General features: G+C 54.8%; 1 protein-coding gene across 5 annotated transcripts; it reads right to left on the minus strand.

Annotated features, from left to right (window-relative positions):
• Positions 1-2,875: 2,875 nt before the first annotated feature.
• On the minus strand, positions 2,876-11,290 carry Sh2b1 (SH2B adaptor protein 1). 5 transcript variants are annotated; one of them, XM_013142071.3, is made up of 10 exons: positions 11,137-11,290; positions 8,150-9,174; positions 7,760-7,861; positions 7,543-7,634; positions 7,258-7,433; positions 5,080-5,283; positions 4,676-4,884; positions 4,407-4,575; positions 3,838-3,937; positions 3,532-3,659 (listed from the first exon to the last, which is right to left on the minus strand). In XM_013142071.3, exons 2-10 carry the CDS (start codon positions 9,083-9,085, stop codon positions 3,641-3,643), a joined length of 2,007 nt encoding a protein of 668 aa, XP_012997525.1. In that variant the 5' UTR covers positions 9,086-9,174; positions 11,137-11,290; the 3' UTR covers positions 3,532-3,640. The 5 variants fall into 5 exon arrangements, with proteins under 5 accessions (XP_005007606.1, XP_023416548.1, XP_005007605.1 ...); XM_013142070.2 differs by having other exon boundaries at positions 4,357-4,575; XM_005007549.3 differs by lacking the exon at positions 3,838-3,937 and having other exon boundaries at positions 2,876-3,659.
• Positions 11,291-11,832: the final 542 nt, after the last annotated feature.

Below are 11,832 nucleotides of genomic sequence, written 5' to 3' on the forward strand. Positions count from 1 at the left end.
GAGCACAGGGCCTTGTGCATTCTAGGTAAGCCTTCTGTTAGCACTGAGCTATACCTCCAACCTTTAAAAAAATAATTGTTTTTCTCGCTTTGCAGTGCAAGTTAGTTTTCAAGTCCCTATGCAGTCCACTAGTGGCAGTCCTCCTGCCTCAGCCTTCAAGGCATGTATCACTATGCCCCGCTTAAAAATCTTTTTAAAAATGACGTGTTTGTGGTGCTGGGGCTTGAACCCAGGGCCTTTGCACTCAACTGTATTCCCAATTCCTTTTTCATTTTTTATCTTGAGATAGTCTTGCTAAGTCACTAAATTTCCCGGGCTAGGTTAGAACTTGGAATCCTGCTTCAGCCTGCCAAAGTGCTTGGATTAGACTACCCCTGTGCCTGGATAGCTGGCTTTTCTTCCTCTCCCCTTTCTTTCTTTCTCTTTCTCCTTTCATTTAAGTAATTTATTTGGCGCTATTGGAGAATAAACGCAGGGAGTACGGAGCACCCTCAACGCTTTTTATTTTGAGATTAAGTTTTGCTAAATTATCCAAGCTGGGCTCAGAGTTGGAATTGGATTACCCTACCTCAACCTCCCAAGTAGCTAGGACTAAAGAGGTATGCCACCATGCTGGCCTGAAAGGGTTATTAAGGCTGTGTCCCACCCTGGGGCTTGGGCCCCCAGGCAGAGAACAGCACCGAAGGTGGCAGACACAGAGGAAAGAGAAGCCCAGCTTTTGCGGGGAAGGGGATGGAGTTTTAAGGATTTGGCCTCCCAGACTTGCCTTGTGCTTGCACTTGGGCAAGAGACAGACAGCCTTCTGGGTGAGCTGAGGACAAGGTGCTCCTTCCCTCCCCCTTTTCCTAGTTTCAACAAATGCCTCCCCTGAAGCAGAGTCCTGCTATGACCTGGGGGAGGGGTTCTCAGACAATGGGCTATGTTGGGGGTCCTATCACCAGGCTCCTCCACGTGGCCCAGCACCCACCTCAGCCGAGAGTCAGGCTCAGCACCTCTGAGCCTTTTGGTGCTGGCTGGCTTCTCCCCAGTGGCACCTGGAGGAGTGACAGGGCCACTGTCTTACAGCAGCAGGAATGCCCAAACATGGAGGGAGAGACGAAGATGGGCAGCTTCAGGGAGTTGAGCATGAGAGGAGAGAAGGAAGCAGGCTTTACAGGACACTCCTGCCAGCGGGGCCCTTTGAGGTTATTCATTTCTCCACCTCCAGCTTCCCAGAGGGGCAGACTAAACTCAGAGGGCAGAGAGGGCTCCCATTGCAGAAGAATGTGAGCAGGTGGCTCTAAGGTGCTTCCTAAGAGCCGTTCCCACTGGGGGTCTCTTTACGCAGGGCTGACAGCATTTTTATTACCAACCTGTGGGCTGGAGGGGAGGGACTGGAGAGTCCTAACTGTAAAGGATATGTAGGTAGGACCTGGTGCATCGATGACCAATTTGGTTTCACCATCTGTAAACAAACCCTTGGAGGGAAACTGTCTCCAGTCTCTGAAAGTCAGTCTGGGGAGTGGGAGGGTATCTTCATGCTTGTCCCCTCCCCATCTCTGGAAGCCAAGTAATTGAAAGCCAGCAGTGTTTGGGGAAGGGGGGAGCCTTAGCACCAGCTGCCACTAGATTAGGAGAGGATCAGCCCCTGCCTACCCTGGGCACCAGAGCCCTTGCTGGTCACCTCACTTTGAGAACACAGCACCCAGGTCTCCAAAGCACCAACCCCCTTTGCAGGGCTGATTCCATCCCCAGTTTCCTGAGGTCAAGTTTTGGGGGAGCCCCAGGGATGAGACACTACAGGGAGAGCCAACAGGCTTCCCCAGCCAGCCCTCAGCCTGGGTGGCCAGTGCACCCAGCTGTCTCCTGTCCATCTCCCCGCAGGACGCAAGGCCCAGAATAGCAAGGTCATGAGCGTGGGTAGGGCCTCCTGGAGTAGGGGCAGAGGCTGAGGGGCAGGAGGGTGGCAGTTCCGCTCTGGCTAGCGGTAGTGAGAGCAAGGGTGGGAGGCAAGGAGCTGAGCACATAGTGGGACTCTTCAGACCCCGGCCATCTTTGTTGGCACCTGCTATCCCAGATCCAGAAACAAGCTTGCCTTGTTTGAGGATGGCATGGCCCAGGTGTGGGCAGGAAACTCAAAGAGCACAGGCTGCGTTTACAGTGGATGTGAGTCTAGACTCGGCCAGCTGATCAGCTGGCTTTCAAGTGGGTCAGTAATCTGGACTGGACATTTACATGAAACTCAAGGAAACAAGTCATTTCTGTAGCTCTAAGATGAAACTTACCATTTTACAAATGAGGACACTAACTCCCAGACTGGCTCCCCAGGTCACATAGCATATAACCAACAGGCAAAGCCAGGCGGAAATTGGTGCTCTTTGTCAGCCAGTCCCCAGACTGGCTCTGAGAGAGAGCAGTCAGTCTGTCCTCAGGCCCCTCCACAGCCAGCCTGACTACCATATTAAACCTCAAAGCAAGCTGGAGATATGGGCAGTGGCACAGCGCCTACCCTGGCAAGTGCAAAGTCCTGAGTTCAATTCCAAGTGCAAAGAAAAAAAAAAAAATCCCAAAGCAAGATGTGTCCCCACCCCCACTATCGCTGTACCTTTCTCCCTAGGGAGGGAGCCTAACTTAAGAATTCAGAGCAGCAAGAATGCTTGGCAGTCACCAACCTGTTACTGTTGCCCAGTGCAATTAGGAGAAATGGCTGAAGACCCCACAAAGCAGTGCTGACCTCTACTCTCCAACCTCGGAAGCACAGAGGCCCCAGGATGGTGGTCTGAGGACTCAGGACTGGAGAGGCACAGAGCACTGGCCTCTCAGCTCTGGCTGGGCCACAATGTCGACAGAGCCACCCAGTCCCACAGCAAGCATAGCACAGCCATAACCAGGGAACTGAGATAAACCCCTTTATTTATTTATGCTTCTCCATTTTGTTTAAAACAACAACAACAACAATCTTAATATAACTGACAGCCCTTCCCCCTCAGCCTTGCTTGGGCTGGGGGTGGTTTAGGGAGAAATGGCCCTCAGAGGTGGGGCTGGCTGGAAGAGCCCCTCAGGGAGGTAATGGAGCCCAAATCCCCTGCTAAGGGAAGGGGCACCTGTAGTGTAGGAGTCAGGGAGTTAGCAAGGCCCTGGAATCGCTGCTGTACCAACATACGGTATGTGCCCTTGGCTGGCAAGGGCCAGGAAGCATGGGAGGGGGGAACGCCCACCTCTCCTCTGTGTCCCTCCTCAGCCCCATCTCAGGAACGCAGGGCTGGGAAGCAAGAAGAGGGCGGGAGGGTGGGGTAGGGCATCTCACACAAAGGAGTACTGGTTATTAATGGCTCTGGAATGGCCCCCTTCTTCTCCATTGCCCCCTAGTGGTAACTGCTGGAGCTGTACCATTGGAGTCGCCCCCGCATCCCCAACAGAGCCAGCACCACCCTGGGCCTCCGTGCCTGGCGCTATGGCCTCTTCCAATTCAACCACGGGGACCAGCTCAGCCATGGGGACCAGCTCTTCCCGGATCCCTCCACTGCCCGCTTTCTCTTTCTCTTGCCTCTCTTTGGCTGTTGCGGCTGCGGCTGCCGCCACTTCTGACGCCCCCGACGCCTCTTCTGCCCCAGGATGTGGGGGATCTGTCCATGAAGGGGGTTCAGGGGGCTGGGGTGGGTCACGGGAGGTGTTCGATTCTGGATAGGAATGGTAAAAAGACAGACTGATGGTGGAGGGCGGCAAGCTCTGGCGGCAGCCTCCCCTTTGCTCAACCCCCCAGGAGCCATGTGCTATCTCCCCCACATCCCGTTTCCTGAGCAACCCCCTCCATGGAAGATGGATCATGGGCGGCGGTGAGAGGAGGACCACACTTACACACAGTCACTCGCTCCGAAGGGCATGAGGGTGGAGGAGGCATCGGGGAAGCATCGATCTCCCTCGCACACCCCTGCATGGCTCCCAGCCTGCTCCCGGCCTGGGGGGTAGGGGCAACGTGGGGACAGATGGGGTGTTGGGGTGGAGGAAAGGGAAAGATCAGACAGGGACATCAGACATGGAGGGAGGAGGGTGGGGGACCAGACCAAGCATCCCCCAGAAGGGCAGGCCCAAGGCAAGGTGGTGACAAAGGGCAAAGACAAGCCAGGGAGGATGGAGTCGGGGACACATGGATGATGGCACAGACAGAGGATCCAATGGAATGGGGATGCGTTCACCCAGCTCTCCACTGCCTCCCGGCCCAGCAAGGAGCCTCTGCCTGCCTACGTCCTAGCAGCCTTACAGGTCCCGTGCAGCCCCACCCCCTGCAGACACTCATGAAAGCGGCCTGGGCTGCCTTGCACGCCCCTCACAGCCTCTCCTCACAGCCCTCCCACCCCGTCTTTCTGGCACACACACCTCACTTCTCGGGTGCACGGGCACCTCCCCTGCAGACCTGCTCTGCTCACCCTGCTGCCGTTGGGAGGGCACATAGCTGACAAGGACAACGTCACTGGAGCCTCCAGACTCCAGAGGGATGGGGTGCACCCGGAAATGCTCGAGCATATCAAAAATGGACTGGAACCACAGGTGCTGGACCCGGCACTGACCCTCCTCATTCAGTGACAAGCGCAGGTGCTGAGGGTGGGGTAACATATGAGGCAAGGGCCTCAGGCTCTGCCAGTTACAACCTCCATGGAGGCAGCACCCAGCCCTCTGCACCCCCAGGCTTGCTCACCTTGGCCTTGCCCTGGAAATTGAAAGTGAGGACATATTCACCCCGCCTCGTCTCACTCTGTCGAACCAGAAAGACACCATGGGAGTTGGTGCCTCCTTCCAGCACTAACTGGGCGGCCTTGAGTCGTGAGAGCATCCCGTGGAACCAAGGGTATCCTGAGAGGGGCTGGTCCCCTTCTCCTCCCTCTGACTCCTGGAACAGGAATGACCCTTCAGGAAGGAGAGAAGGAGGGAAACCAAGGTGTCATGGAGGCCTCCCATGTCCTGGGAAAAAAGAAGTCTTCCTTTTCCTGCATCAGGTGCCTCCTAGCATCCTGTTTCACTCCTTCCCCCAGGTCAGATCCCCAGACAAGAGCCTCAGAGATGGGCTGCTGGCCTGGAGACAGATGTGCATGCTGCTGGTACCTGGGGTTGTTTCCGGAGTGTCCAGAGGAGGATAGGGGGTGGAGAGAGGATGAACTGTCCCTGCTGGGGGCCCCTCCTCAATGGGAATGCGCGGGGGCAACTCTGGGGGAAGCAGTTCCATTGAGTCAAAATGGGAGGCGGCAACAGAAGCTGAACTGGGGGAGATGGATGCGGAGGGCCGGTCTGACAGGCCCCCATACGCCCCTGGAAAGAAATGGAGAGCCAAGTTGAAAACTCGAGTTCCTTATCTAAGGCCTTGGGCTCCTGTCCATCTCCCACCAGCAGACCCTGGACACCTAGGAAGACAGTGATCTGACAGTTTTACCAAAGACCCCAACTGACACCTCTTACACTGTGGTTACTGTGCATCCTAGAATCCAGATATGCCTATATCTTTTAGGAATCAACAGCTAAAAAACTATCAGAGTTGAGGAAGGAGTAGAATCCCTCAATATTCTCATATTAAAAGAGTCAAGAGTAGTGGCATATCCCTATAATTGCAGCTACTCAAGCAGCTGAGATGCCAAGTATGAGCCCGGCCTGGGGAATTTAGCAAGACACTCGTCACAGAAAATACAAAGGGCTCGGGATGTATATCAGTGCCAAGGCTTGGGGTCTAACTTTTTAGTACCCCACCATAAAAAATGACAGAGACAGAGACAGAGACAGAGACAGAGACTGACTTCCACTGGGAGACAGGACAAAGCTGCCAACTTTCAGTTGTTAGTTTGCTTGTTTTCTGAGACAGGATCTCACTATATAGTTCAGGTTGACCCTGAATGCCTCCTTATGATCTTCCTGCCTCAGCCTCCAGAGTGCTGGGATTACAGATATGTGCCATGCAGGATTTAAAAGCTTCCAATTCTAAGAGGCAATTAAAAAAACAAGAAATCCTCTAAATCCCCCTAATCTAAACCAACTTGCTCTTTACTTTAACTTGTATCTATCTATTTTTCACTCTAGTGCATTTATCTTACTCAGTTTTCCCAAGGATCTGAGTCTTCCCCACTTCCGGCCTGTGCTGCCCTTGTGCCTTCTTTGACCCATGTTCTTTTCTCTTACCTCCTCTGCAGCGCTCTATTCCACCTTCCCCTGTTCTCTTCCTCCAGAACTCTCAAGGCACTTCCTGCTGTGCTGCTCGGAGGACACTAAACACAGAGTCTCCATCTGGGGGACCTGCTTCTTGCTGGGAATGATGTCTTGCCAACCCAGCTAGACTGAGCCCACCAAGGGCCAGGATCCCATCTCAGGCATTTGAGTCCCCCATCCTGTCCCAGGCCCAGCACTGGGCCAGTGACACACTGGGGCCTGCCTGGTCATCTGCCAGGCAGCAAGCCTACATGAATGTTGACAGGGTTCAAAAGATGCATGGAGAGCTGTGGGTTTACTTCAGTGGCCAAGCGCCTGCCTGACAAGCGTGAGGTCGTGAGTTTGTTTCCGGGTACCAAACAAAAAAAAGGATGCATGGAGGACAGCAGCTCAGGAAGCAGGATGGCACAGACCAAGTTTCTCAGTGACTCAGGTGACCACAGAAAAACCTCTTCCTCTCTCTGGTCTGAGCTGCCTGAAATCTGATGACTTGTAAGCTCCATTCTACTTCTCAGGAGTCCAAGATTCCTTTCTCCACTCACAGTGTATACCCTGTGTGCTAGGCTGAGGATAAAACTCAGATTAGGAGAAAAGAGCAGAGTGGAAGTCAAATCTAGAAAGCTGGGCCAGACATTCACGTGTATTGTATGTTTGGTCAGCTGAAAAAGTACAAATTTAGCTAAAGAAAATTTGATGCCCTTGACATGAGCAGAGATGCAGAGTTAGAACAAAACAAAGATGTCTCCAAAATGCTCTGAATGCTTGGAGAAAAGAAACATTATCTCCAGCCAGTGGTGGCCTGAAGGACACATGGAAAAAGTGTTAAAGCCAGGCAAGAAGGCTGGAGAGGAGTTTGCTGGGACCTAAATGGCAAACTGGGGCTAAGAATGTTGCTCAGTGTGAGTTTGTGGTGCAACCCTGAGCACCATAAAATTAATTACTTATCTAAATTTTGAAAGGCAAGCAGTGATCTAAGATTGACTGGCACGTTCGGACACAAAAAGACAAGCAGCAGGAACAGGTGGCCCGACAGCAAGAGCCATCCATGGCGGGCTCTGGGGCTTCCGATTCTCCAAGGCACCACCTTACCCTGCGATAGGCGGTCATTGCTCTCACTGGGCCCCAGCAGCAGGTCCTGGCTGGGCAGACTCTCTGAATGATTCAGGCATGGTGGCTCCAGGCCATCCGCATTGTCTTTTGTGAGGAAGGAGGTCCCAGGGGCCAGGGGGAGGGTCATGGGGCGAGGGCTGGCAGCAGGACAGGGTCTGCAGAGACAAAGCAGACGGTGCTGGGGAGAAAGTTACATGAGGACAGGCTCCAGGCTGCTCCCACCCTGCCCCCAGGCCCCTCAGTATCAGCAGGCAGGCTCCTCACCCTGGGCTCAGGCATTCTTGGATGTCAGACACCCAGGCCTTCACATGGATAGCATCAGCTGTCTCCAGGATATACTCGGAGGGGCCTTCCACCTATGGGGCCAGAAGACACACTCTCAGGCACCCAACACATAGGTGCCACCCTCTGCCATCTTATGTGTGCTGAACATCCCTCCAGAGCACAGGCCCTCCATGGGCTTTGGGCTCAGCACCCCTACCTTAACCACAAACGTGTTCTCCCGGTCAGGCATCTCCAGGGCTGTGGTTGTCCGAACATCCGTGATAGTAGAGCAGGGAATGCTGAGCCGCGGCCGGGACGCCTCCGTGGGAGCAGGAATAAGCTCTGGTTTGTTGGTGTATGGAAACATCTCTCCCTTCCCCTCACTCACCACTCTGCATCCCAGGGGAGTTGGACAGACGGCAGTAATACTGACCTCAGTCCTACTCACAGCTAATCCAAGAGCCCAGAACTAGATCTAAAATCAAAAAACCAGCCAGGCTATTGGGGGGTGGGGGGGCCAAACCCCATGGCTGGTCTGCAGGACTAAGTGACTACTCTGGCCAATCCATCACCAATTCCCAGCCACTCACCCTCCTCTTCGCCTCACCTTGGGGGGCACAAAGAACTCCAGGCGGCTTCCTCCTCCTCCTTCTCCTTCACTTCGCAGCAGTAAGCGACACTTCTGCCACTGAGGCTGCCCTCCTCCCCCTGAGGCCAGTCCAGCTGCCCCTCCTCCCCGGCCCACTCCAGCTGGGTCAGGGGCAGCCTCTTCAGCTCCCATAAAACTCAGCAGCTCTTCTCTCTGCACCATCCCTGATCCATCCTTCAAGGTTCCCCCACCCCGACTTAGTCTCAGCTTTTCAAAACGGTGAGTCCATCTCTCCCCAGGAGATGTGCCGTCACTAACCAGTCCCCTACCAATAGTCCCAGCCCCACCAGAGGAGTTGGAGTTGCTGTTTCCACCTAGGACTGGGGGGCTTGATGAGGTCTCCAGGGGCCCGGCTGGGGATGGAGGGTCAACGGCCCCTCGCCACTGCAAGATGCCACGGACTGAACCTCGGACAGAGCGGCCCACTGAGCGGAGGGAGAAGCGTTTCTTGAGCTTCGGTTTCGAGGTCGTTGAGGAAGAGACTGAGGAAGGGAGGGGGCCGGCCAGGTCCTCAGATGATCGAGAAGGGCCCAGCACAGCCAGGGGCCCACCCACCCTGCAGCTCTCAAGGGATAAGTCGTATGATGTTGGGATCTCCACACCAGGACTCAGGGGAGTCAGGACGGATGGTGAGAGGGAGCCAGAGGCCCGGGCCACCTCAGCTTCAAAGTGCTGCAGGAAGAGCTCAGCAAACCGGCGGGAGAAGGCGGCCTCAGCCCCAGGCCCTGCGTACTGGGGGTGAGAGGCCAGGTAGAGGCGAAAGCGACGGGCAAAATCCAAGGCAGCAGCCCTGGCGTGGGACTCACAGAACTCTCGCCAACTTGGGGGAGGGGGCGGTGGCAGGGGAGGTGGGGAGGAGGCGGCCCCATCCTCTGGGGAAGGGGTACCATTCATGATGGGCCCCAGGAGATGGACAGGGAGAGCCTGTGGGGAGGGGCGGCAAAGAGGGAAGCGGCCAGAAGATACGGGGTGAGCGGCAGCAGCTGCAGGAGGAAGACAGAGGTACAGACAGTCACTGCAGAGGTGGGACTGGGCGCACATCCCACCCCCAGGGACTCCCTATTTTTGGTTAAGACCTCAGAGAGCAAGAGAACCAAACTGCCTCCTTTCCCACTCCCAGATCCACAAACCTCAGAAAGGTACCCGTGACTAGCCTGCCTGCATCTCTCTTGCCATTTTTTCAACTTTTACTCTCTGGGAACAAGATGTTCTGGGGGCCCCTTCCTCAGAGGACTCTTTTCCAGATTCCATCATCCCTTCTCTAAGCCTCTCTTTGACTGTCTATCACATACTTCCCCTTGTGCCACTCAAGGGGCTTCCATGGGGTCGTCTTACCTTTCCTAATGAGAGGATTTAATAACTTTTCTAACAGATGAGCAAACTGAAGGTCAACAAGTTTTGGAGCTCCCAGTCTATTCTTTTTCCCACTGTATAGTTCTTGTTCAGAAGCACTGGCTGGGCCAGTCTCAGCCACACCTCCTCACTGCTCCAACTCTTACGGGGCCAGAAGCATGCTAGGACTAGAGTTAGACTCGGCCTCCTGCACCCTACTCATTCAGGCCAATGGATGGAAGATGGGCACAAGGAGCAACTGTCTTAGAAGCTGACTACAAAGCCCAGCACCCAAGCACTGTGTAAAGGAGACTTGGAATGGTCACAGCCCATTTCGTGGGTGCCCCTTTTAGTTTGAGGCCCAGTAGCAGCAGCAGCACAAGAGGCAAAAAGATGATGGGTTGGGTCAGGGCAATCTTTGCTGTCATGACAAATAATCACAGGGAGCTGACGATTTTCCTCCTCCTTTTTCTGTCTCTGGGCAATGCATCCTAAAGGCTAGTTAGCACAGTGGTTAAAGGCAGGTTCTGGAGTGAGACTTGGGCTGAAACTACAGCTCAGCCACTTATCAGCTTTGATTTTGAAAGATCACACATTGTCTTTTGAACCCCAGTTTTCCCATCTATAAAACAGAACTAATGATCCCTACCCCCTCTAGTTGCTGGGAGAATGAAATGGAATGGTACATGTCAGTGCTTGACACAAAGTAAGCACAGGAGAAATGACTGCCATTATTACTATCTTTATGGGGAAGGTCAGTATTAAGAGTTCCAGTGTTCTAAAAGAGCAATTAGAGAAGGAAAGGCTTCCTAAAGTTTCACGACTAGAGACAGCCAGGTGTGGAATTTACAACCCATGGCTTTTTAGTTAGTATTCCTGCCTATGCTATCCTGGAGGGCCAAGGCCCCAGTCTGGGGAGAAGTAGCTCAAGAAAGTCTCTCCAAGCCATCTACTCAAACCGCAGCCAAGCTGTAATCATCGACCCCTCCCTTTCTTGGCCTCAGCCCTACATACTCAGATGTTCCCAACCCCAACCCTAGGGACAATTCCAAACCCACAAGATGCAGCCAGGAGATGCGGGAGTCATGGAGCAGAGGGGAACCGAGCCAAGAGGTGCAGACACAGTAGGGACGGATCCCCAGCCAGAGGCCACCTCGGCTCACAATGACCACCCAGCCCTCTGCACCAATGGCAAACCCAACCCCCTCCAAGCCCGTTGACCCTGCAGCTCCTGAGCTGGTGACTCAGTTTCTCTTCTACCCAGTAGGACTCAGATACATTTTCCCGGTGCACCTGCCTCTTGGCTCGGTTCTGACATTTCCCGAAGGACGGGTGGTGGAGGGTGCAGTCTCCTCTCCTGGATCGGACCCTCTGGGCCGCGTGGTCAATCCACTCTGAACTGACTCTACTTGCGGGACACCCCCACAAGCGCCCACTTCTCGGGGCCACAGCCTCCTGAGGACCAGTCCTGTGCGCTGCACTCTGCAGGGCCAAGTGCCCCTCCTGCCCTGGGGCCCCACGCCCACCCCCACCCTGGGCTCCTCTCAGGCGCCGGGCCGGGTCGCGGAGAGGGAAGAGGCACTTGAAGAGGGGGGTTCCGGTTCCGGTCCCACCTGCATCTCGGTCCCCGCGGTTAGCTCCGACAGCAGCGGCGGCTCCCGCTCCCTGCGCCCCTCCCCCTCCGCGACGAGCTCCCAGCCCGGTTCTGCGCAGGCGCGCGGACTTCTTTTCCTGTCGCCGAGGGAAGCGACCATAGAGGAGAGCGACGGGAGGGAAGGGCATTTTCGTACTCACTTCCGCCGTGCTCCAACTCTGCGCAGACCGCTCAGGGACTAAAAGGAAGATAAATCTCCTAGGCGTCAGTGATTTCTCCTAGTGCACCCAAAGGGGCTAAAGGCAGTGGTGGAGAGGAGTTGAATCCCACCAGGACGTCCTCTCGGAAGAAATTCTGGACAAAGGAAAGACGCCAACCATAGTGAATTCACTTTACAGGATAGAGTCCCTAGTCCTTTTTGAAGGATAGAGTGGCCGTCGAGTACCGGAAACCAACAAGATGACAAGGTTCTGAGAAGGACCAGCTTGCTGCCTAGAGCGCCTGGCCCTGCGACAGAGAGGGACGTGGACACAGCTCCCAAGAAGCCGGGAGAGGAAAGAAGGGGGGTTACCTTGGGGAAGACCCTTGAGGAGGTGATGCCTGAATCTAAGACCTTGGCTTCGCTGAGGAAAGGGGCAGGCGGTGGAGGGGATTCCATCTCTAACGGGAAGTCGGGGGGGGGGGTGCAAAAATTATGAGGTCAGTTTTACATGTG

This window comes from Cavia porcellus, unplaced genomic scaffold (genome assembly GCF_034190915.1).
Source record: "Cavia porcellus strain 051 isolate PalLab524CR breed Dunkin Hartley unplaced genomic scaffold, mCavPor4.1 scaffold_16, whole genome shotgun sequence".
Classification (NCBI taxonomy): Eukaryota; Metazoa; Chordata; class Mammalia; order Rodentia; family Caviidae; genus Cavia; species Cavia porcellus.

Excerpts from the sequence above, each read along its gene's own strand:
- Sh2b1 (XM_005007549.3), bottom strand. The coding sequence starts at position 9,085 with ATGAATGGTACCCCTTCCCCAGAGGATGGGGCCGCCTCCTCCCCACCT. Across the intron at positions 4,885-5,079 it reads CACTCCGGAAACAACCCCAG|GGTCATTCCTGTTCCAGGAG; the intron begins GTACCAGCAGCA and ends TCCTTCCTGAAG. Across the intron at positions 4,576-4,675 it reads ATTTCCAGGGCAAGGCCAAG|CACCTGCGCTTGTCACTGAA; the intron begins GTGAGCAAGCCT and ends CCCCACCCTCAG.